Raw genomic sequence first — 25,731 nt, 5'->3', positions numbered from 1 at the left:
GGTGATAAGATGATAAGAAGCAAACATCGCAGCATGCAGCATATTACGTCATGCGGCTAGTGAGTTTTTTATACGGCATTCCGCATTGCTAGATCGAGAGGTCATGGTGGCTTGAAACGAATTCGTGGCGCTGAGCGGCATTACTGACTACATCTTAAGTTGGCAACTTCGGATGAGTCAACTCCTCCCTGCCAAAGCGAGCTTACAGTCCTTCATAGCTTAGTACTACCTAGCTTTTGATCCAGACTCAGCTGTCTCGCATCAGGGTCTTGTACTCAGCAATGGTACTGCCTCTCATGTGAAAGCTGAGCTACACAGCGGCCGAGAACATCCCCCTCGAGATGTACGGCTCACTATAGTCAGTGTTGACTTTCCTTGCGCAGCGTCCTGTCGAACGGGTTTCCAGCTCCTGGTTGATCCGAAACGGTGACCAAACTGAGATCGGTTCGATGACTCTTGAACCAACAAGTTGAGGAGAGGAGAGTCTGCCGTTGCATGTGTTGAACTATGCCCATGAACACCGCCGGATCACAAGGCCAATAGCAAAGAGGGATATGTCAAGCCTAGCACACCAGTTGATATGTTGCTACCATGCGGGGGGCCGCTGGTGGCAAGGTCGATGGCCAGTTCATACACAGTGACATTTCCCTGCTAAACATCAATGAGGCTGGGCGCACCTTAGATGGTCTCGTGCTGGAATAGTTGACGCAGATACCCCGGTCTCTGGCCCGTTCGCCTGAAGGATCAACACCAGACCCTGCTTGGCCCAGATTGCACGCTGTAGACGTGGCGTTAAGGACAAAGCAAGTGAAACCTAACTTATCATATATACTTTGATCGTAAGTACGATGACATAGTTTAAGGCTATGTGATAGTTTAATTAATAATATCTTCTCTACAATCTACCTACGAAGGTTACATTTGTGACACAGCCCCTTTTATCGCCTTTACAGATAATGCAGCAGTTAATCCTCGATGCCCGATCTTCGCTTGCGACATGCCAAAGCCGTAATACCACCCGATACCAAAGCTCCCGTCCTCTTCTTGCAGTTCTAACAACGCTTTTAGGTCCACAGGGTTTGGTGTTCCGAGACGCTGGCAGATAAGCAGCCGGATTGCGAGGCATGCCGCATTGTCTTCTTCGTCGCCAATGGTCGTCTTGCTCCCAATGCGGTCTTTAACAGCCCCTCTCAAGACATCCCGCATTTCGAGCAGCTCCGGTGTGTTTGCGCTATGAGCCAGACGACAGCAGTAGTACATGAGCGGCTCAGGGGTGAAATAGTAGCGGTTGGGCCCAAAGTCTCGGTTCCTCAACGTTGCCAGCACAAATTCGAATGTTTTTCGTACTTCATGGCCACGACCATATGTATAGAAAAATGTACATGCGTTGGCGCATACCTCGACGCAAACACGGGGCCTGTCTTTTTGAAAGTATAGCTGTGACGGGTGTCAGATTGCGGAAGCTCGCGACATGAATGGGCCAACCGACTGGAATAAGTCCCTCCTCATTTTCACTTGCTAGGATCTCATCAAGAACAGCATGCGCTGTAGCGTCTACCGGCCTCATCACAGTGTTTGCGATCGATTGTGTGTCAATGTCTTCAGGGTAAGGGTCCGCGGTCACCACCGCCTTGCCCCCGAAATAATTCCATTTTCCAGGTGGGATCCGAAGATCAACCAATCCCCTGAACCAAATCAGTGCATTTCTCCCACACGGTGTAACAATGGATTATTACCAGTTACCGGTCGCTTCCAGCATCAGAAGCTCGGCAAAGTTGTCCCGAAACCTAAGGCCGGTATCTGTTTCGGCTTCCCAGCATCGGGCATGTTGGTCTAAGTAAGCTTCACCCTTTCGGACTATTTCTGCGATAGAAACGGGTATATCTTGACTTTCGGGAGCCATTGGGCCATGAAGATAGGAGAACACCCGTTTTCAGCCATGGTAAGTTCTTGCCTGGTATACTATCTAATATACTCGCATCTCAGTCGGTCTCCGACTCCAGAGACAACCACAGGACCAATCTCTGAAGAAGGATTCACTGTTCCAAATTCGTTTATGATAACCCACAATTGACATTGAGAAGGATCTCGCATACTGTTCGCTTAGCTGGCAATTATCCAAATTGGTATGTTTATTGGACATCACACCCAATAGTGCTTACTCCCTGCTTCCTTTCGGGAAGGAGAGCCGATATGTGGTCACAAACTGGCCTGAGCATGCCATGCAGGCGCTAATGCGTAAAGCGAGAAAAGAACCCACGGCCATCGTTTATCTCTGGTCTGAGTGATAGCAATCAGACTGGACAGGCCAACGACGCTGACAGATCGGATGCCAGTCTCCAGGGTTATTTCACCGCTGATCCATACCTCGCTTGTCACGGCCACAGCCACGAGAACTGCAATAGTGTTGGACATGCCCAGGGATGTAGCCATGGTGGTGACATTAGCCTCGGTATCTTCATCGATGTCTCTCGCATCGTAGAACGACTCGCGGATGAAGTTGTACAGTATACTGTAAGCAAGAGATTGCATGCGCTGGTGATCAGGACTACAGTCATTTGCGTAGATGAGACAGGCATGATATGCCGCTGGCTCGGCGTCCATAAGGCCAGCCATAACTCCACAGAAGACTGACTTCAGGGGACCGAACTGATGCTGGGTCAGAATCAGGCTTGACGGAGTCCTATCAGGAACACTTACCAGCTGTCTCAGTTTCGAGAAGCGAAATCCATGCCGAGGTGTGTAGAGTGGTATCAGAGGTACGGCCCAGAAGACCTCCAGGGCTATGTACCAAACTATACGGATAGCGGTAGGGAAGCCGCAGAGGCAGGATGACCACGCGATCAAAAGTATGAGAGTGCCAGCCCAGAAAGAACTTAGCAAGGCACGTGGCCTTTTCTCCAAGGGAACGTCTATGTACTTGTCGAAACCTACTGTAGTATCAGCATCAACTAGCTCGAGTGTGAAGGAAAGCCGGTGAAACCAACTGTCCAGAAGCGTGTGCACGGAGAATAGCAACATGAGGACAGGATAGTCCCAGATCCGCCTCCCAATGGCCGCCCAGCTTGCGCCGATTGCTGGTGCGAGATGGCCGAGGGCATTTGCTGTAGGTAAAAGGACAAGGCTAGAGAATAGGTCGACTCGAGCGGTAGACATCTTCGTCGACGCAAACTATTATGGATGCTGGAGGACTGAAACAGATATAATAGACAAGTAAGCTGACATACTGGTCAGCGTGGCATTGATAAATGGGTATGGATTACAACATAATCTGGCCATGCATTATGACCCATTACTAGATTGGACATACGTTACTGTAGCGAGGCTGCTGTTGCCGCTCTAGCGCGTTAATCCCCACCGTATCGCCGGCTAGATCTTGGCTTTTACATCTTTATACATTATTCTGTGTATAACCTTAAGGATTTCTCAGTGAATGAGGGTTATACTGCATCAGAACCCACTTTTTGCTGAAGGGCTTCATATGAGATTTTCAACTATACACAGAAATCCAATCGTAACTTTATGAACATGTTTGGAGCACTCGGCGGTTCACAGTGCTTTTGTACCTTCGGTGATGTAGCGTGTGCTGAATTGCTGCAGTACATAGAACAGACTTTCTGCAGCGTTGGGGATGACGACGTAGGATACATTTTGACGCGTGAAGTTACTGAGTGGCTGAAAGACCAATATTCCAGAGTGGAACATGGAAGCGGGCCTTTGCGAGTTCATATATAACGCTCAAGGCTCTTGAGATAGGTAGAAAAGTTCATCAGAGCCGAATGGTTCTGCTTCAACTGCGCCTGTCTTCTGTTCCTTTGCAGATTGTTCAAAACACATCTCCGCCCCTACTCCCTCTCGTCGACTAGACCTCGAACGCAGCGACAAGCAACAATCTAAGAGACAACTCACTGTTGAAACATGCAGCATACTCCCTTCAGGTCGTGCAACAGTCCGCTCAAGGAGCTTGCTGGCTTCAGCCTTCAAGAGACCCAATGGAGCACAAAAGCCGCAGTATCTGAATGTGTCACGACCCAAGGTCATATTCCGGAATGTCGTGTACGCAACAGGACTGCAATCTGGAAGACAGTCACCGTATTCCTGTATTCTTATCCTTTATCAATGCTCTGTACGTCTGGTAGAATGATAGGTGGCTTCCAGCTGATGCGGCCTGTGTAAGTCGGCGGGATCATAAACTAGGCTCATTATGCCCTGATGCATCGGTAGGCCAGCGAGCTGGCCACCAATTCTTTGGTGCGATTTGCTGGCGATGGGATGTTATGGGCAAAAGCTCCAGGGATCGAGTCCCGTAAACAACCTCGGATCTTGATGCGTTGCTTGTGAAATGTCGTGGGCACACGGTACGTGCCTGCTGGTTGTCCAGCTGCCCAAGATCCAGACGGCTAAGGCTTTTCCCGACTCATCCTCTCCATCCGAGGTCCGGGATCTAAAGGCCCTGTTACAGTCGAAAAGGATCACGCTTCGGCGGCATTATTTGGGGGTTCTTCTTTGCGTCGAGTTCTGCCGTTTCGTGTGCTTGGTTTCCATTGATTTTCGCATTGTGCAATTCTAAGATTGCATGAAGTCCTTGACGATGAAGTGACCCAGATGCCTCAGATTGTGACACTGGCCGTGGGTTTTAACGCGTGTTAGCGTGCAGAGCCCGACGAGCTGGTTGCCAGAATTGGTGTGCTTCTCGCCGCCGACTGGGCGCGATCAGCGCGGGCTGGCAGCTCGGCCCAACTAAAGCGACCAGTTGCCCCGGCGGTCCGCCCTGGGCTTCCGCCGGCGTCGATATCTTACACGCGGAGTTGAGGGAGGGCCGTCGGTCTGATAATCTACAGCTTCGGCCAACCGTCCATACATATATGCCGCAGGTCCTGGCTGGCTAGCTGGCTTCTTTTATTGCAAAATTCAGGCGGCGTGTTCCTTCTGCGCCTGGTGACTAACTCAGCAGTTGCGAGGTCTGCAGCTTGCCAAGACGGGCGATTGCCGAGCGAGGATCGTATTTCCGGCCCGTCGCTCCAGGTACTACAGCAAGAAAGAGAGGTACGAACTTCGCCTTTGGGCCGCGTTCGCTTGCGCAACAAGCGTATCCAGACAGAAGGAGAAGTCAAGGCTTAGAAGATGGCCTCAGATCAGGCCATTTCGTCGGCGCCAAAGCCTCTGGCGACGATGACCAAGCTGTCGCCATTCGTCGCCATCTACGAGCCGGCCAAGGGAGTGGCCAGCTCGGCGACTTCCGGCGACCCCAGACTGATCCTAGTTGCCAGCTGGATGGATGCACGGGACCTGCACATCGCAAAGTATATCACTCGGTACCAGGCACTATACCCAACGTCAAATATCCTGCTCATCAAGTTCAACCTCAAGCACATTGTCTGGCAGTCAGAATGTATCAAAGCCATCCAACCCGCCGTCTCGTATCTGCGGTCGCAGGTCGACTCTGGCTATCTCTCGGAGTCCCCTGCACAGCCTGAGATGCTGGTTCACATATTTTCGAATGGAGGCGTGGCGAGTACCAAGGCCCTCTTCGAAGACTATGAAAAGAAGACGGGAGCTGTGTTTCCGTTACATACCACCGTCTATGACTCCTGCCCAGGACTCTACTCCTACTGGGGTGCCTACAACGCCTCGATGGCCGGCGTGCCGAAGGGAATCTGGCGGTGGATCATGGCGCCCGTCATCCACGCGCTGGACATGTACCTATGGCTCATGGCGGTAGCGCTCAAGCGTCCGTACAACCTTATCATCAATGCGAACTGGCACAACAACCCGGCAAAGACGCGGCAGACCAACCGCGCCTACATATACGGGAAGGCGGACGACATGGTCGAGTGGCGGCACGTGGAGCTGCACGCGGACCAGGCGGCGGCCAATGGCTATGTCGTGCGGAAGGAATCGTTCGAGGACGGGACCCATGTTGCCCACGTGAGAGCCGACGAGGGTCGATATTGGAGGATTGTGAGGGAGACGTGGGAGATGGCTACCACTGGCGCATTGAAGAACTAGAGCCCAAGAGATAAGGACATGTAGAATTCATTAACGATGCTGGCATGGACGTTCGCGGCGTGTCTACTACAGTCCAAAGCTCCTATGTAGCCTGCTAGTAACGTGTAATGCATGTATAATGGTTCAGCGCTTGAGCCATCTAGCCGTTCTGTCGTCCCACGATCCACCAGAGCAGTCCCCCCAAGAATGGATGTATCCTCACTCCTTGCTCTATGGATTCCCCCCCGCCGCCAACTGCGTCAATCCTGGCGTAATTCATCTCGGTGTTGGAAAAGTCGTCCGCAGTAATCATGACATAGTCCTGGTCTCCATCAAGCAGCGCGGCGAGCTCCTTCTGTGTGCTATGGTCATGAACCAGGTTGGTAGGGCATCTGACGCACCCGGAAACAAATTCATAGTCCCTGGCACGATGCACACCTTGAATGCAGCGACCAAGCAGACCTCTCTGGTGGGCTTCGGGACATCTTAAGGCGCTGCACCGGACGGCCGCTTTCCTGCAGCCGGAGCAGGTTTTCTTGGTGATGGTCGCTTGGCACATAGATGTACAGCCCGCATGGGTGATATGTGGGAAAGGGGAGCCAAAGGAGACAGGGTTGGGTATTAGTCCAAAAGAAGGATGATCTGGATTGCCTGCACGGTAGACTGCATGCAGGCTCTCGAAAACGTCGCAAAGCGTCAAAATATTCTTACACTTGCAACACAGGATGGTACTCGACCAGACCAGATCAGCTTTCTTATGATGCCCGCGCTTCCTTTGATTCGGCTTAAGCTCTGCTTGTTACACCTGCTCTCCAGCAAATACAATGACCCATGACTCTGATGCATCGCGTGATGCAAGTCGTTGGTAGTTATTCGTAGGTAATGTTGCGGAATCAATAAGGTTCCAACAATGTGGACAAAGGAGAGGGGGTGGTCGGCCCAGCACGGGTTGGTTGTGCGAACCACTCCAAGAAGACCCGCAATCAGATACCGACGTCCCGGTGCTGCTCGGCTTCCACGGATATCAAGCAGCGAGAGGGGAAGCACCAAACGAGCGAAGACGTTTGATCAGGATCATGAGATGTCCTCTCTATGCATCGTGATCTTCGCGTAGCCGTATGGCTCGGACTAATCTTATACTCCTATGCAAGATCTAGGACGCCGAGTTGGAATAGTCCAAAAGATGTTCATGTTAGGCTTCTACTTACCAACATTGGTCGAGAAACAAAGAGGACTCGATCAGCCGTCAGGATTCCTGCACAAAGTGATGAACTGTGGCGATTGAACGATTCCATTATTGTCATATAATATATGCCATTCCTAACGCTGCATCCCCAATGGCATGCTTCTCCGTAGATGCAATGCAATTCATTAAACACCTCGCAAGTGGCCCAAGCAATAAGGCGAAACAATGTCTTCCTCCGTGGTATCAAGCTTCCGCCCTGATTCTCCTTTACAGTATTACCCTCGAAGCCCAGCTCTGGTCGACTCATCCTTCAAGTGGTACGTTGCCGTTTCTTGCCCCTTTTATCGTTGTGATGCCTGTGGCTATCTTGTATATCGACGGCGGCCCCATCCTCCTCGTCTAGACAAGCATCGCATTCCTGGTCAAAGGAGTGCTGGTCCACCTGGACACCATTCCTGCACTCGCCGAAGATGCCAATATTTTTCGACTCCAGACAGGGCAGCTCTTGTGCCAGTTGGCTCCAGTTGAAATATCCCCCACACTTCGTGCAAGAGCCGGCGAACAGGACCAAACGACACATGGCGGTCGCTTGACGATTGCAATATGACTAATGCGTTCCAGCCTGGTGCCAGTATAGAAATATATCATCTTGCCATAGAAGTTCTGATCAGCGTCTGCATATGTCAACAATATACGGTCCCATGAGGGTCTCACATGTTGAAAGGCACTCGGAGCCTCGAACTTGGAGGTGGTCGCGAAAACGGCCGCTGATCAGGCGAGAACAAGCTCCTTGGCGTAGATCGTTCAGGGTTCTGGAAAAAAAAAATAGTGTGGGGTACGACCTCAGGAAAAGAAACCAAAACCGCACATGCAGCGGAAAGGCAAAAGGGAGGGTTCGCTATAATGCTATAATTGTAAACCGAATGAATATAAAGCTCTCGGCATCAGCATCGAGTGGCCACTGCCGTAGGAAGTCGTGAATTAGACTGAAATGTCGCTATGCTAGTCTGGCATGCACTCATGTTTCTCGTTGGCCGGGGACGATAGAGTTAAGGCGCTGGCCGAGCGTTCGCTGGTCTGGCATGTGGGGATTGGAATATCTGAGTCGGCTCGTGATTTGGTGGTCGTTGTCGTATGTCAAGTTCGGCAGCCCTCCAACATCTCAGGCGTGCAGGAACATTTGTCTTGAAAGAGGCAAGTCGGGCCAGTAGAAGCCCACCCAAGAAGAAACTGCGCCGTCAATGTGCGTTAAAGTATATGCTGGCTTGCGTGGTCAAGACATTGAAGTCTGCTGTGACGCACGGCAAGGTGGAGTAAATAGTGGAGGATCGACCACCCTTAGCTCGACCTGAATTCGGCCAGATTTTGCTGACTGGACGCTGAAATTAGACTCGTTGATCTCCCGGAAGCAGCCGCTCGCGTGTATGTCGGGTGTGTCTGAGTGCGCGCGTGTTTCTAGCCCCCATAGAAGCCCGAAGGAACAACACAACCCCTTCGTGACTGTCCAGGGGGGCGTTCCATCTCTGCTGGACGGAGGTCTCGTGCTGCCCAGGATGCAACGGTGATAGGGCGGACGCCTGGCAGACCGCCATCTTGCGGAATGCATGGTGCTCGGAGGCTCAAAGGACATCGGAGGACCGTCCTAACCCGCTGGCGTGCCCCCTTGCCCCCCACAACTGAGCGGACGATTCCCCGGTTCTCGCTCGAGGGCCGTTGAAGCGCTAGTTCGCCATCACCTGCAGGTTGCAACATGGCAATGCGGGCCAATCTTGATGTGATGATCGGCTTTCAGGCTCAACGGCCAAGGCAGGCCGACGAAATGATGCACCAGACATGCGTGACGAGCCAACGCGGGCACATGAACCCCTGCCGGCATGCCTTGCCAAGCCAGCTCGAGAACGTAGCCTGCCGAATCACGGCGTGGTCTTGGCCCTCCGACGTCGAGAGATCTCTCCTCTCCTCTCGCAAGGGCAATTCCCTGGGGCACCCTGAGGGGTCGTGGACTCGGCGTGTCGTGCTTCGTGAACGTCTGCTGTCCTGCCTCTTTCGGGCAATTTTGGCCTTTCTAGGGGCCCGCAGCGGCTCGCTTCGCTGCAGGCCAGTGGGCTGCAGTCTTCTGCAGGTAAGCCTGTATCTGAGGCACACAACGTGTTGGGCTGCAGCAGGGTGGTGCACCATGTGGCCGTAAGGGTTCGGCTATTCTTCTCCATCTGCCCCCACCACCCCGCCTAGCGGCAAGCAGTAGTCCCACTGTCTAGTTACGTGAGCAATTACTTATAGTGGGCGGAGTGGGAAGGATCAATGAATAAGCGGCGGCAAGACGGCTGCTCTACCTGCTCATCATGACGCCGTGCGACCAGGTTGTAGGCAAGTGCTGCCGGCGTGCCTTGATGCCGCCTCTCCGTGAGGATTGCAGATATGCACATATATGAACACGCAGAGATAGCGAGTGAGAGATGAGTGGACCTGAGAGGAACAATATCAGACCTGACCGGCTGTGGAGGCTTCGGGACTTCACGGCGAAGTCCCAGGTCATGCCTACCTCCCTCCGGTCTTACCTACCTACCTAACACGACCTGCCCTCCGCTATAGAGTCGTTCAGCTGTGACCGTCGCAATCAATTGCCCAGGAAAGGTCCTGTGCCGTACGCATGTTAGCCGGTGTCTCCTGAACAGGCTGAGCGGCACGTTCTATATTCGTCGTCACGCAGGAAAGATCCCCTTTTTAGCGAGCAGCGTCAAGCCCGATGCGCGCGCCGCGTGTGCGTGAAAGAGAAAGAGAGAAGAGCGACCCCTGTGAAGATGGTGGCCAGAGCAAATGCTCGTCCGCCCTAGGAAGATTGCGGCTCTTCGACGCCGTGGTTTGCCTGTCAGTTGCTGCACGATGCCGACAGCTACTACATGGCCTGCATTAGCCTGATCAGGCGATGAAGTACGTGCCCTGGCTCGTCGACATGCACGTAAGCTGGACGAACAAGGAGGGGTGCCACTGTGGGTAGGACTCGGGAGGGAAGCATCTACCGACGTGACCTAGTTCATCAACGCTGGAGGAGGATTGGCTGTCGTACGCATGGGGATGGATTGCCCAGCGCTGGACACAACGTCGTGCAGCATTGCGCGAGCATCATTTCGGGCGCTAATCGTGCATTTTCTCGCTGTGTCCGCCTTTCAAGGCTATCTTTCTCAGTAAGGTTGAGTATGGGGAGCGGGTGCACTGAGAGTTGGAGGATTGATTCACAGACGCGGCCGAACTCCATGCAACACGCTCCTACAGGATGTTCCGCGATGGCCTTATTAGTTCAATATTATCTATGCATGACTTGAGATCCTACTTATGCCCAGTATTCCCTGCAGGGCTAACTTGTCTTTCGGTCCGTAATCAATCCTCCGTGCCTTTCCTCCATACGTGTGTGCTCGACGTACTTTATTTAGCATTACAAGGGGTGTATAGTGTGTGTATGTATGTAATTCGTGTTGTACAAGAACCACCGCCCTTCTCTGGGATCCCTGCCATGCTATATGCGATTCCAAATACTGTCTCGCTGCCCAATTGTGATCAACGCCGTTGCCATGCTGCGGTTTCCAAGATAATCCATCTCCTGCCGACTGCCCAAGTATTAATCGGCTCCAAAATCTCAAGAGCTGCCGTCCGGCACGCATCAGGGAACTATGCTCTGCCTCCACCGGTCAACTCTGTCGTACTGCTGACCGGGTTGTTGCATTGGCACCTGCATCGCCTGCATCTGCAGAGGCATGCCGTAAGCAAAGTTGGGCTGGCTTAGATTGTTGTGCGCGTACACGTTCTGCATGCCAAAGCCAACACCAGCACCTGCCGCACCGTAGGCACCATTACCCACCATCCCGCCGTTCATCATACCCCCACCATTCATGGCCCCATTATAGCCTATAGGAGGCGCCTGAACCGCATAGTTGCTTGCAACACGGGGTCGCCCTAAGCCTCCCGCATTGCCATCGTTGAGCTGTCCTGCCAGATAGCCACCTGAACGCTGCAGGTTGGGAGTGACCAAGCTTGTCGGCATCTGAGCACGGAACCCGGCGAGCTTCTGATCCTGTTCTCTCTTGAACCTTTCGGCCTCTTGTTGCCTAGCATTTTCGGCATCCGCCCTCGGGTCGACGAGGACCGTCTTCCGACTTGCCCCGAGAACATCGGCCATGGAATGCCGCTTGGTGAGGATTGGCGCATCAGGTGGGCTCAATGCAGCCCCCGCCCCAGCGCCCATCTCCTTTTCGCGTGCTTCTCGTTCAGCTTGCAGGCGGCGACGGCGTTGGCCAAGCGTCTCCTCTTCTTCAGCTGGGGCGGCCTTCTCCTTGCCCTTGCTGCCGGTCTCTGCCGAATTGTCGTCCTTGAATGCGTCACCAAGCTGGTTCAGTAAATCCACCGAGAAGGCCGAGCTCAGCGGACGGGGTTCTGGGAGCGCACTGGCTCCTTCCTCTCGTTCCCGGAGGCGGCGCCGTCGCTGGGCAAGTGTCTCGCCCTCGACCTCGTCCTCCTCGGGGGTTTGTATCCGCAGACTGGGACTTGGCGGAGCCAGACCGCCACTCATGCCAAGAGCACCACCCCCAAGTGTCATCATGCTTGGCCGTTGTGCGAGCGCTGGACGTCCCTGGAGACGGTTGCGCCGTTGGCTTAGAGGCTCATTGTCCTCCAGGTTGCGGCGCTCCATCAATCCCAATGGGCGGTTGATCTCCGCTTGTATTGTGTGCGCGTTCAGAGTGCCGTTCTTCTTTGCTGCAAGCAGTCCAAGCGGAACATCCTCGTCATCTGATTCCTCATCCGCTTGGTTCGGCTCCTCCCAAGCAAGATTGATCTTTTTACCCTTCCTGTTCTTGCGTTCCAGCTCCGCAACAGCGTCGATTTCAAGGAGTGTTGAATGCATGCCGTTGGGATAGGCTTGCGCAGGCGCGCGGGTGCGCAGCTTCTGCTGACGTTTGCGGATCTGTAGCTCAGCCAAGAGGGTAGTAGGCGGTCCGTAGGCAGCTGGGTCTTCGTCACTTTCCTCCTCTTCCTCCTCCTCCCCTTCCTCTTCCTCGTCGTCGTGGATCGGCTCGCCATCGACCGAGCCGGATAGCTTGGTCCTTTCATCGTCCGATTCGCCGTCAATATCTCCCCCCAGTCTAGAGGCGGTGATCGTATTCCGGCTGCTATCTTTCGAGGAGCTCTTAATGCTAATCTTACTTGGCGTGCGCAAATGGAAGAACGAGCCACGCTTCTTGACATCCAAGGCAGCGGTAGTAGAAACACTAGCTCGCTTCATTTGCGATCTACGCTTCTTGTCAACACCATAGACTTCACTGCCAAGTTTTCCGGCAAATGCATGATCAGTAAAAGCAGAGACTGGCGCCGATGCAGATGCATCCAGAATGCTATCAAGAGTAGCCATAGCAGATCCGTCTTTGAGCTCAACATGGGGTGACTCGGAGGGCATATCGAAGAATGCACTCGCCCTCAGTTGTGGGGGTAGATTCTCAAGTGGGTAGGCCATCCGAGACTTGCGTTTGTCACTAGGGTCCAGAACAGACATACGTGATTTGCGGGCATCCTCGTTGAGAATTTGGGGGTTCGGCCGACTTTCCGGTTGGGGTTCTTCCTGGTCCATTGAGGGAGACATGGCAGTTTCAGAAGCTGCATCGGGACGCGGGACAGGTGATGCAACATCCGAGCCAGGTCCAGAGCCTAGGGGGTCGATGAGTCGCTCGGGAAGCACTTCTGGTAACCAAGCTGCCGACTGGCGATTTGCTTGGGGCATAGCGCTGAGAACCTGGGACCTGCGGATATTTCGCACGGCCGCCATAGGCTTTTTTGATAGTTTCTGTGGGAGGTTCAGCATGAGTGGCACCCGCGCTGGGTAGAACAGCATTTGCTGGCCGGTCTCGGGGTCCATGTATGACTTGGGCCTGACTGTTGGCTGTGTCGGTCTGGAAATCCTGGGCCTGTTGGGGTCTCGCTCTTCTTCCGGCGGCAACTGTAGAGACAGGTCGAGATCAAATGGTTGATCAAAGGGGCCCTGCTCAGCTTCGGGGGAGCAATGTTCGCCATCAAAGTCTGCGAATGCCATTTCCGCCAATTCGAAAGTGCCCGTAGACCCGGTAGGTGATCTTCGCCCATCATGGGCGTCCGGCTGTTTCGCATGGTCCGGAGCGACGGCCTGGCCCCAGTAGTCCGTAGTGCCAGAAGCGCCATATTGATCCGCGTTTGGCGTGAGGTCAATGTCGTCCATTGCCGGTATATTCAGAGTCTCTTCCTCATCAGAGTGCTCTTCCAACTTGTCGGCTTCGTCCATGGCAGCCAGAGTAAGCCCTGATGGTTCCATTTCGGCAATGTCTGTCAAGAACGGCTTGGTAGTAGACTTGGAACTACGGGTGGAACCCTTTCCAGGGCCACTTCTTGACAAGTGCTCGCTGGAGTCGGCTTCCGAGCGTGTGTATGATCCAGACCTCAGCCGGGAAGGGTTTGAGAGTAGAGAGTGATTGGGAGACATTACATATCCTGCAGGCGAGTATCCGCCGAGACGTGCAGCGCTGTTCGTCTCCAGAATCGACCGTGTGCCAGACACCTGCCTGGCAAAAGGGAAGGTTTCTTTGTAGTCGGGACCAGACCCCGTGCTGGCAGCTAATATGGAAGATCTCCGGCTGTCGCTTCGCTTTTGCTCCTCGTGCAAGTCTCGAATAGCGTCCTCGATGGACGAGGTCATGGACAGGATCTCTGCCGTTGCCTCGAGCTGGGCAATGTTGCTCGCGTGAGAGCTGGACCGGCTTCTCACGGACGGAGATGGGTGGACAAGCTGCACGCTGGTCGTGGATGCGGTCCTGAGCACAGGGGTCGGCGTGGGCTTGACGATCGTGGGCTGTTGCAAGGTGTTGATGTCCAGGGACGGGAATGGGTCCTGGTGTCGCGTGGCTCTTGGACCTGCACTGCCGCGGACGGACGTCGGGCTTGCAGCGGTCGAGGAGGTGTCTGTGTCTGTGTTTGCTGCACGGCGAACCGGACTCGAAAATCCCAATTTCAGGTTTTGGCTGGAAGGGCCTGAGGAGTCGGCATCCACAGCCCCTGGCGACGGCGATAGGAGTTCGTATCCATTTTCGGCGGGTTCCATTGCTGGAACTGTGGCTCGTGCAGGACCGGCGACCGATTGGGCCAAGCCCGCGGCGTCGCCTGCTCCTGCTGTGGCGGCTGCTGTTCCTGCAGCTGGTGTCTCAAGACGCAATTTCGTCTTGCCGTCGTCGGTATCTCCAGCATCATGGCTCAGAAATGTGTCGCTATCCATAGACAAGGGCGTCAGGGTGGTCTCGAACGTTGGGAGCTGGGGGAAGGGGGATGACGACAGCGCCGGCGACAGTGACATCGGGGGCGAGGCGCCATCGTATCCATCACGGTCGTCCTGCATGACGGCAGCATAAGTCCCGGCCATGATGATGGCCGGACGTCAAGTGTGTTGCGCGGGATGGTCTGCGCAACCGCTTTTCAGTCCCAGGCTCGTGGATTCAGTTTCCACGGCCCGCTGTGCTGTACCGTTCTGTCTTGTTTGTTAAGTATCCAAAGCCGGGAAGGCCGGTCCTCAGAGAGGTCGAAACATTGAGGTGGGTCGCCCTCAACGCCGCTCCAAGTTTCCTGTGTTTGGTGGCAGTGTTCGTTGTTTGAGCAACTGGGTATCCAGAACTGAAGCAACGGCGGGAGAAGGGCGGGCGCGCAAAAGGGATGGGATGGGGAAGATGTGTTTAGGTTGGTAGGTTGGTTGATAGGTAGGCAGGTAGGTAGGTAGGTAAGCAGATAGAGATAGATGGTGCCAGACGGTCGCTCGTAGGGAACGGCAATCCTCTCGATCGGATCTAATAACTATCTCACCAGCTTACTGAAGGGCCGGCTGGAGAAGACGAACCCGCAATACAGACACGATACGCGCCCCTGCAAAACACCACTGACATTTCTTTAATTTTTCTCAATAAACTGGGACGGGTCAGAATCCCTGCCCGGTTGCACGCTGGCTGGTGTGGTTCGTCGGGCGCGGACAGGGACAAGGGACGAGACGGCCGGCCGGCGCAGGGGGACGTTTACGCAACTCTAGCCAAAACCATGAACAGAAAAGAAAAAAGTAGCCTGCGGGTTTTGTATCAAGCTTACATGGACCGTCGCCCAAGGGCACGGGGTGGAGGCCGACTTGTTGACTAAACGGTACCATAGTAGTCGCTCGACAACGAGCCTCCGTCTATCTTCAGCGGCAAGCCATGACATGGCTTGCATGGGCTCCAGTTCCAGAATCGACGGTTCTACTGGCGGGGCCGTGTAGCCGGTCCGTCGTGCAGATCGACGATGACAACTGCAATTGGCTCAGTCCACTGGGTGCTTACACGAGGTGTCGCCGCCGTTGTTTAGCGCACGCCAAAACTGGAATTGTCGAGTCTTCCCACGGGCACGACAGTGGCTTGGAGAGTTTGAGCCTTGGTTTACAGTAACACGGGAGTCCGGCCCCAAATGCCAACCATGGCAGCAGCGCGGGTGCGGGAACGGTTCCAGTGTGCCTCGTTCTTGACCTGGAAGCCTCTGTTGGGTACTGTGGTGAAGATCTACTGCACTCACTTATCAGAAAAACTGGGTTGCGCGATCGCGATTCTGCATTAACCTTAACCTGTCAGGCTGAGGTGGTGCTTAAAGAGACCCCAGCGAACATCAGTACCGGCACCCAGGCTTGATAGGAGGGTCGGTACCAGGCCAATCTGTTCCTACATACAAACCCTCCAAAGCTCGAACCTGGTGCTTGGAATGTCCAGAAAGCACACGCTCGACACTCTGCCAACCGATTTTACCAGGTAAAAGCGTACCTTCAATGAAACCGAAACTCTTAACCGGAGCCTGCATGGGCCCCAGGGCCCCAACATCAAAATCCTGTTACGCCCTGGAGGCCCTGACCAGCGCTAAAATGATGGACCTGTTCCGCGGAGCCCATCAGGCCCCTGTTTGGGGGTTCCGCCTAAGAGATACGTCATTCCAATGTAATCCATTGGGGCTGGGAGCCAGAGAAACGCCCTGGCAAGTTCGAGCGCAACTCAAACGGGAATGGCATCGTCGAGACTCAAGTGTATACAAGTACTCGATCCTGCGCAGAGAACGCGCAACACCATGGATGTTACCCGGTCATCGAGCCCGTTCCTGAAAGGCTTGCGAACTGTCTAAACCTAATCCATGGCGACGTGGGCCCCCAAAATGGTCGAGACTTGCAAAACAAAGTCCCAAATTGGGCGGCTCCGCATTTCATTTTCGGTACCTGGCCTTGTGGGACAAACAGCGAGGTTATTATTACCTTAAGTTGCCGTACTCGACATCTGATGCATGGCAACGAACCCGAGAGCCATGATTTGGGGAAACCTTCAACAACAGCCTTTCAGCCCTTAGATTGCATCTTTCGTCGCTAAGCCCAGAGCTTTTTCGAACACTATCAAAATGATCACCGTCAAGCACCGTCAACGGCGCAGCCACATTCCACGCCAATCACTCCAATCCTGGTCTCTTGCATAGATAAGCTGGTTGGGGGCAGGCCAAAGCCTTGGCTCTCGTGCCCTCGACTGCCCACCGAGGCTGTCTCTGATATGAATTCTGCGCGTCTGCATGCAGTCATCTTAAAATCTTCCAATAAAGAGAGGTGCCCATGTGGCACTGCAGCTCAGTACCATGGTTCATTCAAGCTGAGATGCTATCCAATTGATAACAAAGAGTAAAAGTGCAAACCGACAGGCCGCTGCAAGTATGTACAGTACCTGTAGAGATACAGAGTATGCATGATGGATTCTGCTGGTCGAAAGTGGCTGCATGGGACAGCGGCAGGAGCTTCTCTCGACGCTCGACTGCATCCAACCTTGTCCCTTGGTGCGTCAACTTGTACAACGGTCGTGCTCCTCTCCCTTCGCTGTGAACACATAGTAAACAGAACTATCAAGGCGGCATGTTCTCATTTCTAGACCTAACCGGCAAGCTCATTGACACGGGTCTAGGTGCTATCGCACTATCGCCGCCGTGTGGCCCACGTGGAATATTCGACCTCGACCCCCAAGACGGCAGGTCGCCGCTGTGTGACACGAAATCAGGTCGCCGACGCGTTCTACATGTACGCGCTTCATATCCCGGCTTGCTTCTCGGGTAATCGCGGCGTCCTAACGCTTCTCACATTTCACAACATCGTATCTCGGCTGAATGCTCTGACAAGCATCTGATCCTCACTTATCAGCTGATTGTCTGCAAGGGACTACGACCTTATCACACCCGAAATGATAGGGTAAAATGAAATCTCATCTGCAATCAAGTTTCAGCCTGCCTACAGGACGGCCAGCTACCAACAGACACGCCGTATATCCTGATGACCTGCCCATCCAGCAAGGGGACGACTGAGTCGCTCCAAGATATCTATGGATGGGAAGGGGCGCCATCACAATCACTGCGATAAGCTGGTGGAGCCGTGAGATGGCTTTTCAAATCTTCAAGGGCCCATATCCAGCGCTTCATCGATTGCGCTGGGTACCAATATATGCATCCGATGTGTATATCATCGCGCAGATACTGGCACTAGAAGGCATTGCAGTGGCTGTCCATACCATGCCACAATGTGAGGTGCAGACAGAGGTTGGACATATGAGCATAGCCAAGTGGCGCCAGTGTTCCTGGACCATGCACAGAACACTTATTACCACATACCAATCCTCAACCGTGCCAGTGCTATGTACAACGCAATGTAGGAACCCGTAAAGCAGTCTCCGTGATCTCAGATATTTCGTCTTGGCAGATACACCACAGCACGCCGTAGTCCTATGATGCACGTGTGCTGCCGCACTCAGCCTTTCAAAGGCCATACTAGCGCAGTCTGAATGATGGTTGGGTTTCAACATCGGATCATCCGAATACAGCTATCCCTTGGCACGGGGTTCCGAGATGGATACCTTCGCTTCCGCAATTGGAAGAGACAGCTGAGCGCTTCACGCCACCTGCGTACGAATCTAGCTGGCTGGCTGGGGGGTTTTCTACGGTGCTGGCTAGTGACTGGGCCATACCTGACTTGCAAGTGGTGCTTGTGCAGATCCGGCTATCGCAATAGTCCGGGTCGTTCTAGAACCAACATGCCGCCGAATGGATCCGGGGAACGGCAGACCGTGGGGCCGCAAGTGTTCGGCACAGCTGCGAAAGGGTTGGCAATGCAACGCTGGAGCCCGGCGATGCGAATTGAAACATTCGGAACTGCAGCTAAGGAAGGTCACTCCCGAACCTGAAGAGTCGGTGAGCCGAGAGTTGACCTGGTGCGGAGTCCCTAAAGCCTTAGTTGGTATGGGGAAACCTTTCGATCTTTCGATAGTTAGGCCTAATCCGAGGCGGTGTAGCCATCATGGCTGAATTCCACAGACTGTCTCATGGCTACGTGGCTTCCCAAGATACCAAGACAGGTGGTTGGAAACTGGAACCATCCTGTATGCTCTTGTACCTAAGCAGCTAAGCTTTAGGAATCTTGAGCCAATCGTGGCGTCTGGGGAAAAACTACTTCGAGAACTTCACCTTGGCTGCGGACAACAAGAGCCAGGCTAAACTGTTTGGGAGAGAATACGGATCGTGGCACATCACGAGACATCGTGGCCAGGGCGACAATGGGACCTTGACAGAAGCACGATGCAAATGCAGGCCGAAATGTGAAATTGTATACTAGTCAAGTCGACGACTTGTGATCATCGTAGGACCTATATGTGATCCTTGCTTGCCCCCAGTTGGGCCATGGGGCTGCGTAGGAGACTGCGGAGTGGACGCGGGGTGTGCTGACCATAGGCGAAGGATAACCCTGCAAATTGCTTCAATGCTTCAATGTGCCCTCAACGGATAACAGAGGCTGGTCGAAATCTGTTACTACGGATGTTCAGATCTTCTTTTGTCAAATAGCGAGCAATTGACCTGTCAATAGGGAGGGCAACATATCCGTGGGGGTCAACTTATCAAAGATATTTGTCTACCGTTCGGTCGATATCAGAGAATGCCATCCGTGATGGGATACGGAAAGTCCAGCCAGCCTCGAGCCATTGGCATGCGAGAACTCGAGTCATGTCTTCAGGTCCAGCCGCTAACTGAGGAGCTGGAACAGGCTAGCCACTCTGGCCTCACCTATCTGTACGTTCTAGGTAAGGTCGCACCCCAGGTTTATACTGTTCTAGACATCAGTAACATCCCAAAGCATTTACACGGGTCGTCAGAATGGCTTTCATGAATTCGAAATTTCGAAGAAGGAATGTGTCACTAATCGGCGTTCCGTTGCGGTCTTGGCCTTTTACACCATCTAACTGGCACAAGCATGACTGCGCTGTTGATAATTGGAGACGTCAGTCATCCGATCTCGGGCCCCATCAATGTGCGACGCGACCAAGGCCATCCCAACCACAGATACGTGGTATACAACCCATCAGCGGAAGATTGTGCGTTGCTTTTTCTGTCTACATGATCACAAGTGCTTGCTCTCTGTCAAACCCCTCATACTCTAGACTTCAATTTCTTTGTTTGCTTACAATTGCATTGTACGACTCCCCGGGGTTTAAGTAACATCTCAGCAAGGATGCGTGCAATGTGATGTCAGGCGGTACTTAGTAAAAGGGCCGCCGTGTTGCCTGTCATGAGCACGTGCGAAGAGGAAACACCGAGCATTCGTGCGATGGGCTCATGGAGTGTGACATTTCGCGTACTGATATTTTGTAGATGTCGACAGTCATCCGTAGTTTCATAGTCATCAAGCGCGCGCAGTATTGTGAACTCTATCAACCTTCTCAACTTGTTTAGACCCAATCATGCCAGGCCTGGTGTAAGCCACCTCGGTCCACTTCCACGTAGGAAATTCCGTCGAGACATGGGACAACTGACTGCCCCGCGTGACGTTTCCGCAGATCAGTTTCCAAGTTCCTTTCCAGCCTTCGACCCTAATAATGGGGGCGAGCATTGGAGAGATGCCGCCGTGAAAGCATCAAGTCAACCTGTACACCAGACGCTCATTGAGCTCATTGACACAGTCGTTTCCCCCTCGTTGGCAGATTGATGAACCTCGAAATTAGTATCGTGCCAGATCCACCGGGGCTGGTGTCTCCAAGCCTACCGCTACTCAGCAATTTGCAGGTGCGCGACGTCCCCGGCTTGTTCCGACGCAGCGTCATTGGACGCATAGTAATGCGTCTGCCGGGGCCTGGGGGCAACATCGTGAAAGACCCCACACACTCCACTGCCAGACCACCCGAGAAGCACCGCAACTACGCAAGTAGCGGTGCGCCCATCGAGGCACTCGTCACGGGGCTAACCGGGGTGCTGGTTCTGGGCCACGACAGCTAGCATGTCTCCTTGGTTCTGCCAACCCAAGAACCTGATGAATACAAACCCATTGATCGTGTTCGTGTGCTGCCAACACGTCCGCCTCCCGTCCAACTTCCCCCACGAGTAAAACCATGGCGGACGAACCGATGCCAGACGCTCCCGCGCCCGCGGCGAAGCCCCGACGCCGCTTCGCCCCTCAGCTGGTCGAGGAGACGGTCAAGTCATCCAGCGACAGTAATAACGGGCAGAAAGGCCGAGGTGCTGAGGACGGAAACGAACCAATGCCAGATGCTCCGGTGTCACCCAAAGCGAAACCCCCACGTCGTTTCGCTCCCCAGCTGGTCGAGGAGACAGTCAAGTCCTCGAACAACAGCAAGCGCGAGGCAGCCCCAGAGACTCGAGCAGCTCACGAGCCGTCAACGGACATCCCACCGCCCAAGACAAAAGCCCCACGCCGTTTCGCTCCCCAGCTCGTCGAGGAGACCGTCAAGTCCTCGAGCAGCAATAGGAGACAGAGCCCTCCAGAGACCCGAGAGTCGTCTGCCGCTTCTTCCAGCGGCAGGACGACGAGGGATGCCTCCGTCCAAGTAGACGATGTCGAGATGGCAGACGCTCCTTCGGCGCCACCTCGACGGCGGTTCGCCCCCGTGCCGATCGAAACGACATTCGACTCGTACAGAGTGAACAAGAACCCCCACGGCCCAACGGCAGAGTTGACACCAGATCCCTCGCCGACCGACGAGCTCCCGCCAGTGCCACAATTGCCTTCAGCGCCCGTAATTGAAACCAAAAAGACGTCGGACCACAAGCCGAAACGAAGATTCGCACCACAGCTGATAGAGACATCGAGAAGAGCACGGAAGGCTGGTCAACAAGGACCGGCTACCAAGCCCACGGACAAGACAGACATTACACCGGGTACAAATCACATATACGCACCAAAGCCCAAGAGAAAGCCAGGACCTACTCGTGTTTCCAGCGCTGGAGTTGGGGAGAGCACCGATGAGAGCCTGCGCTTTCTTATAACGCCGCGGAGGCAGCAATCTATGAAGCCGCACCCAAACACGAGGCGCAGTACGCGAACAAGCTCTTTCCACCCAGACCTCGATACTATCCTGTCATCCGAATCAGACAAGTCCGGCGAGGAGGATGAAGAAGAAGATGGAGAAGAAGAGTCTAGTGTACCACCGTTCAGCATTGGCGCGCCTGCGCGTGTCCCTTCGGACGGTGAGAGATGGGCCAGCAGGAATCCGGATGCCAAGAACAGGAGAGAGTCCTGCGATGAAGACTTCTCTGGCTATTTACTTGCTGTTGCTGCAAGAGAGGCGTTTAGGCAACGCGAGCTTGAGGAAGTCATGTCCGCGTTTCCCAACGGGTTGCCGCCAGAGGGTGTAGAGCATTTCTTCGTGAGAGACAACTCCGAGGATGATATACCTTGCGAGGAAGAGACTTTGAGGCATGGCACATCCAAGCTGCCAGCGCGTCGTAAATCAACGGATCCGGGATGGGCTGTCAAGGAAATGAGGCAACATGCCGAGAAGTTGGCCGACCTGCGGGTAAGCAGCAGGCACATGAGCGTGGACGACGATACGGATCAGGCCGAGATGGCACCACCCCCTGAGGATCCGCTATGGACTACAGCCGGCCCACGTCCAGAACCACGCGACAGGCTGCTCGCAGAGTGCCAAAGCCCTCATCTCATAGCCTCTTCACCACGTCTCCATCCTTCTGCTCACGGAGAACGAGCCTCGCCCCGTATTCAGCCCGAAACTACTGGCTTCAAATCTGGCCCATTCGGAAACCCGTTCGCCACTTACAACGACAAAGAGGACCCCCATCTTCGCCGCATGCGCAAAGCTGCGTCTCCTCCAATGCTGGGTGCAGATCTGAAGTTTCGCACGTGCCCTAGTCCCAAGGCAACACGGATGGAACCAGATCACCCATGGCCTACACATGAAGCTTCGCGTCCGGAAGAGAAGCAGCGCGATCAGTCTGAAGAGACAGGGCTCTGGCGTGGCTACTGTGTGGGCAAGGCCAACGAAGACATGGCCCCTACCGACTTCCGTCAGCCTAAATTCCTAGCCACGCCTGCAGAACCGTCGACTCCTGCCGACCCTTTCTCAGCAGCGTTCTCCAACAATATGGACAGTGGAGCGATGAGCCCGCGTATTCCAGGATCACCAACAAGACGCGACCAACCCAAGGGCTTGCATCTCTTATCTGGTATTGAAGAACGACTCAAGAAAGAACAGGCCCGCAAACTCCAAGAAGAGCAGTTCCTTGCCGAGTTTGACGATCCCTTTGTGACGCAGGTTTACAACTACCTTAGCCTCGGCTATCCCGCGACGGCCCGGGCGTTTGATGAAGAGCTGAGTAAGATCAGCGGCATACCCGTCAACGTGCTACAAGCGGATGACAACAAGGAAATCGGTAAGGGGTTCATGCTAGAGATGGAGCTCAAGGTCAACGGTGACTCTGCAACCTCCGATGACAGTGCCGACGAGATGAGAACCCCGGAGGAGGATGAGAAGAGATCTCAAAAGCCACCGAGGTGGAGGGCGTTGCGATTATATATACGCGAGTGGGCTAGACAGCACCCTGGTATGGGTGATGAAGGGAATCCACTAGCATGGGGCGTACGAGCTAGACGAGGCAGTTGGGCCATATAGATTGCCCGGATAGAGCTGCATTGCATTGCTTGGGCTTGAGGAGGTTGCCGGCATGCTGATATAGAAGGGGGCCTTACATCTTTGGGATTTGCATGCTCGGTGTGATAGAGCGCTTTGCCAAAGTGTCTTTGCCGTTCCAGGTACAGGAGATTATATGTATTAGAACCACTGCACAAGGGGAATACGGCTTTCGAACACGGGTTATTTACGGCGTCTGGGTCACATCAGTTACAGGGGATTTTTATCATGAGTCAAGAGACATGACAGATTATTGATACTGCTGCTAGTTTCATGAAAAGCGAGATTCACTTGTACAGTCTTTACATCACGAGCGAAGCATTGGTTGATCTCTGCATTAGTGCTATCCTAATCGCGGACCACCCCGAAACTCCCACGTAGAGGGAGTGAGCAGGGGTCTTCATTTGCCATGGAACACTGAGATATTGACCGCTGAAAGGCCACGGCCAATCAAAATATTGAGATAATGGAGTTTGCTATAGGCTCTTATGCCAAGCTGAGCGTTCTCCGATAGACGAAACCCTGTTTGAAGCCTTCTGTACGAGACAGCACTGGTGCTTGTCAAACGACTTTCAGCCGAAATACACAAAACGCGTTACATCGATGCCTCCTCACCACCCATGCCACCCCTACACCAGTTGCCTCTGAGAGGGGCGGAGGAACATCTTCCACGACCCCGGGGACTCTCTGGCACACTCGAAGGCCTCAGATGTGGAGTAGCATATTGTCCACTTGCTCAATCCTACAATTTTGTATCCATCATTACATCGTAGCTTAGAGGCTAGGACCTCGAACACTTTTTCCAGTCGCCAAGGCCGAACAAAATCAAACTGCGCATCGCCGGCCGCCGCGATCATCACGGGTCGGGCGCCGATCCAATGACCCCACAATGGCCAAGGTGCCGCGATCTCTAGGCGCCCGGGCGGCCGCCGTCGTTGCCGCCTTAGCCTTCTCGGCGCCAATAATCTACCATTGCTTATCCTCGACGACACTCGCATTTGACCATTTCGAGTCAGCAAAACGAGCGATCCTCGCTGCAATCCCCGGCAGGGTATCGCCGTCCGAACAGCCGGCGCCCTTCCAGTGCCGCCCCCACGCCTACACCACCGAGCTGGTCTCGCTCGACCCGCTGGTGATCTACATCGACTCGTTCCTGGCGCCGGCCGAGATCACGGCGCTGCTGGCGGCGGGGGAGGCCGAGTTCGCGCCGTCCGAGGTGGTCAAGCGCGGGCACGAGCAGCGCACGGCGGACCGCACGTCGCAGTCGGCGGGGCTGCCGGCGGACGACGCGGCGGTGCGCTGCGTGCTGGGCCGCGCCGAGGCCTTCATGGGCACGCTGCTGGACGGGCGCCGCGGCGAGATCGGGCCCCCGCAGCTGGTGCGCTACACGGCCGGCCAGCGCTTCAACGTCCACCACGACTGGTACGACCGCCCGCAGCCGGCGCGCCGCGACAAGCGCCGCCTCGGCCGCAGCTGGAACCGCGTCGCCAGCTTCTTCGCCGTGCTGCAGGACGGCTGCACGGGCGGCGCGACCCACTTCCCGTACGTCAAGGCCAGGGCTCGCGCACCGGCGGGCATCAGCGGTGCTCAGAGCAATGGCACGTGGTACGAGCATGAGGGCGGCGGCATCGCGTTCAGGCCGGTCAGGGGCAATGCGGTGTTCTGGGTCAACTTACACGCCAACGGGACGGGGGACCAGAGGGTCATGCACGCGGGCCTGCCTCTGGAGGGGGGGCTTAAGACGGCGATGAACATCTGGCCGAGGCAGTATTATGAGTAGTCCGGTTTTGACGGTATACCATTGTGCCACGGGACCCTTTCATTCTCTTAACTAGCTTAGGTACGAGATCAGTTTCTCAATGAGTCCAGTCTGAATAGGAACTGGAGGCGAGGTGCGTAGTCTATACGATAGGCACTTGTATATAGCTTTGATCTCGTGAAGAAATTCCACCCACAGGAGAAAAGTGTACGATTCATTGCTGCTGTGAATGCTTGCTACCTCGAGCATTGTTTGAATCGGCGATCATCAGGTTTTGTGGATGCCGTGAAATTGTTACAGAGTAAGGTGGTGGTGGTTGACTCCATCCTGCCAAATCGCACATTATCGGGTCTTTGCACTAGGGACTTATCGGCGTTAGCAGTCGACGATCTTACCGCAGCAGGGAGCAAACGTGCCGGGACAACAGGGGCGCTGTCGAGTAGGGCTGATGTCACAAGCAAGCAATCTGACGACTCGCCAGACAAGGTGCTTTGGCGATCCAAGTAACGATATTTTCACAGTGGGGGACGCTGCAGCGATCCCTGCGCGGACCGCATGCGCTGCACGTTCTGGCCGGCGAGTTCGGACAAACTGAAAATATCGAGTTGGGCCGGGAATAAGGTGTCCACACGAGACTGAGAAAAAGTGTCGCGGCTCCCCAAGTCGCACGGCCCACAAGGCCGCGAACCCCAGGGGGAACGCGAGATAGCTCCGCGTGAACGAGTGCCCAGGCGGGCAGTCGTACTTGAGAAAAGGCGCCACTTACCTACGGAGGGCGA

The 25,731-nt window shown here is 54.5% G+C and overlaps 5 protein-coding genes across 5 annotated transcripts; 3 read left to right on the top strand and 2 right to left on the bottom strand.

The window, feature by feature from the left end:
• Positions 1-915: 915 nt before the first annotated feature.
• JN550_007687 (uncharacterized protein) lies at positions 916-3,156 on the bottom strand (the record flags this gene model as incomplete). Its single annotated transcript, XM_049319565.1, has 5 exons — positions 916-1,437; positions 1,490-1,685; positions 1,737-1,787; positions 2,261-2,649; positions 2,701-3,156. 5 exons carry the CDS (start codon positions 3,154-3,156, stop codon positions 916-918), a joined length of 1,614 nt encoding a protein of 537 aa, XP_049170344.1.
• Positions 3,157-5,124: 1,968 nt separating this feature from the next.
• On the top strand, positions 5,125-6,009 carry JN550_007686 (uncharacterized protein; the record flags this gene model as incomplete). Its single annotated transcript, XM_049319564.1, has 1 exon — positions 5,125-6,009. The coding sequence occupies one exon, from the start codon at positions 5,125-5,127 to the stop codon at positions 6,007-6,009; it is 885 nt and encodes a 294-aa protein (XP_049170343.1).
• Positions 6,010-10,832: 4,823 nt separating this feature from the next.
• Positions 10,833-14,603, bottom strand: JN550_007685 (uncharacterized protein; the record flags this gene model as incomplete). Its single annotated transcript, XM_049319563.1, has 1 exon — positions 10,833-14,603. The coding sequence occupies one exon, from the start codon at positions 14,601-14,603 to the stop codon at positions 10,833-10,835; it is 3,771 nt and encodes a 1,256-aa protein (XP_049170342.1).
• Positions 14,604-20,637: 6,034 nt separating this feature from the next.
• JN550_007684 (uncharacterized protein) lies at positions 20,638-23,175 on the top strand (the record flags this gene model as incomplete). The annotated part of the gene is made up of 1 exon (XM_049319562.1): positions 20,638-23,175. The coding sequence occupies one exon, from the start codon at positions 20,638-20,640 to the stop codon at positions 23,173-23,175; it is 2,538 nt and encodes an 845-aa protein (XP_049170341.1).
• A 907-nt stretch (positions 23,176-24,082) lies between these two features.
• Positions 24,083-24,973, top strand: JN550_007683 (uncharacterized protein; the record flags this gene model as incomplete). The annotated part of the gene is made up of 1 exon (XM_049319561.1): positions 24,083-24,973. The coding sequence occupies one exon, from the start codon at positions 24,083-24,085 to the stop codon at positions 24,971-24,973; it is 891 nt and encodes a 296-aa protein (XP_049170340.1).
• Positions 24,974-25,731: the final 758 nt, after the last annotated feature.

The sequence above is a fragment of the Neoarthrinium moseri genome (genome assembly GCF_022829205.1).
Source record: "Neoarthrinium moseri strain CBS 164.80 chromosome Unknown scaffold30_Wmoseri_CBS_16480, whole genome shotgun sequence".
NCBI classification, from domain to species: Eukaryota; Fungi; Ascomycota; class Sordariomycetes; order Amphisphaeriales; family Apiosporaceae; genus Neoarthrinium; species Neoarthrinium moseri.
This window is presented reverse-complemented; position numbering and strand designations above follow the sequence as displayed.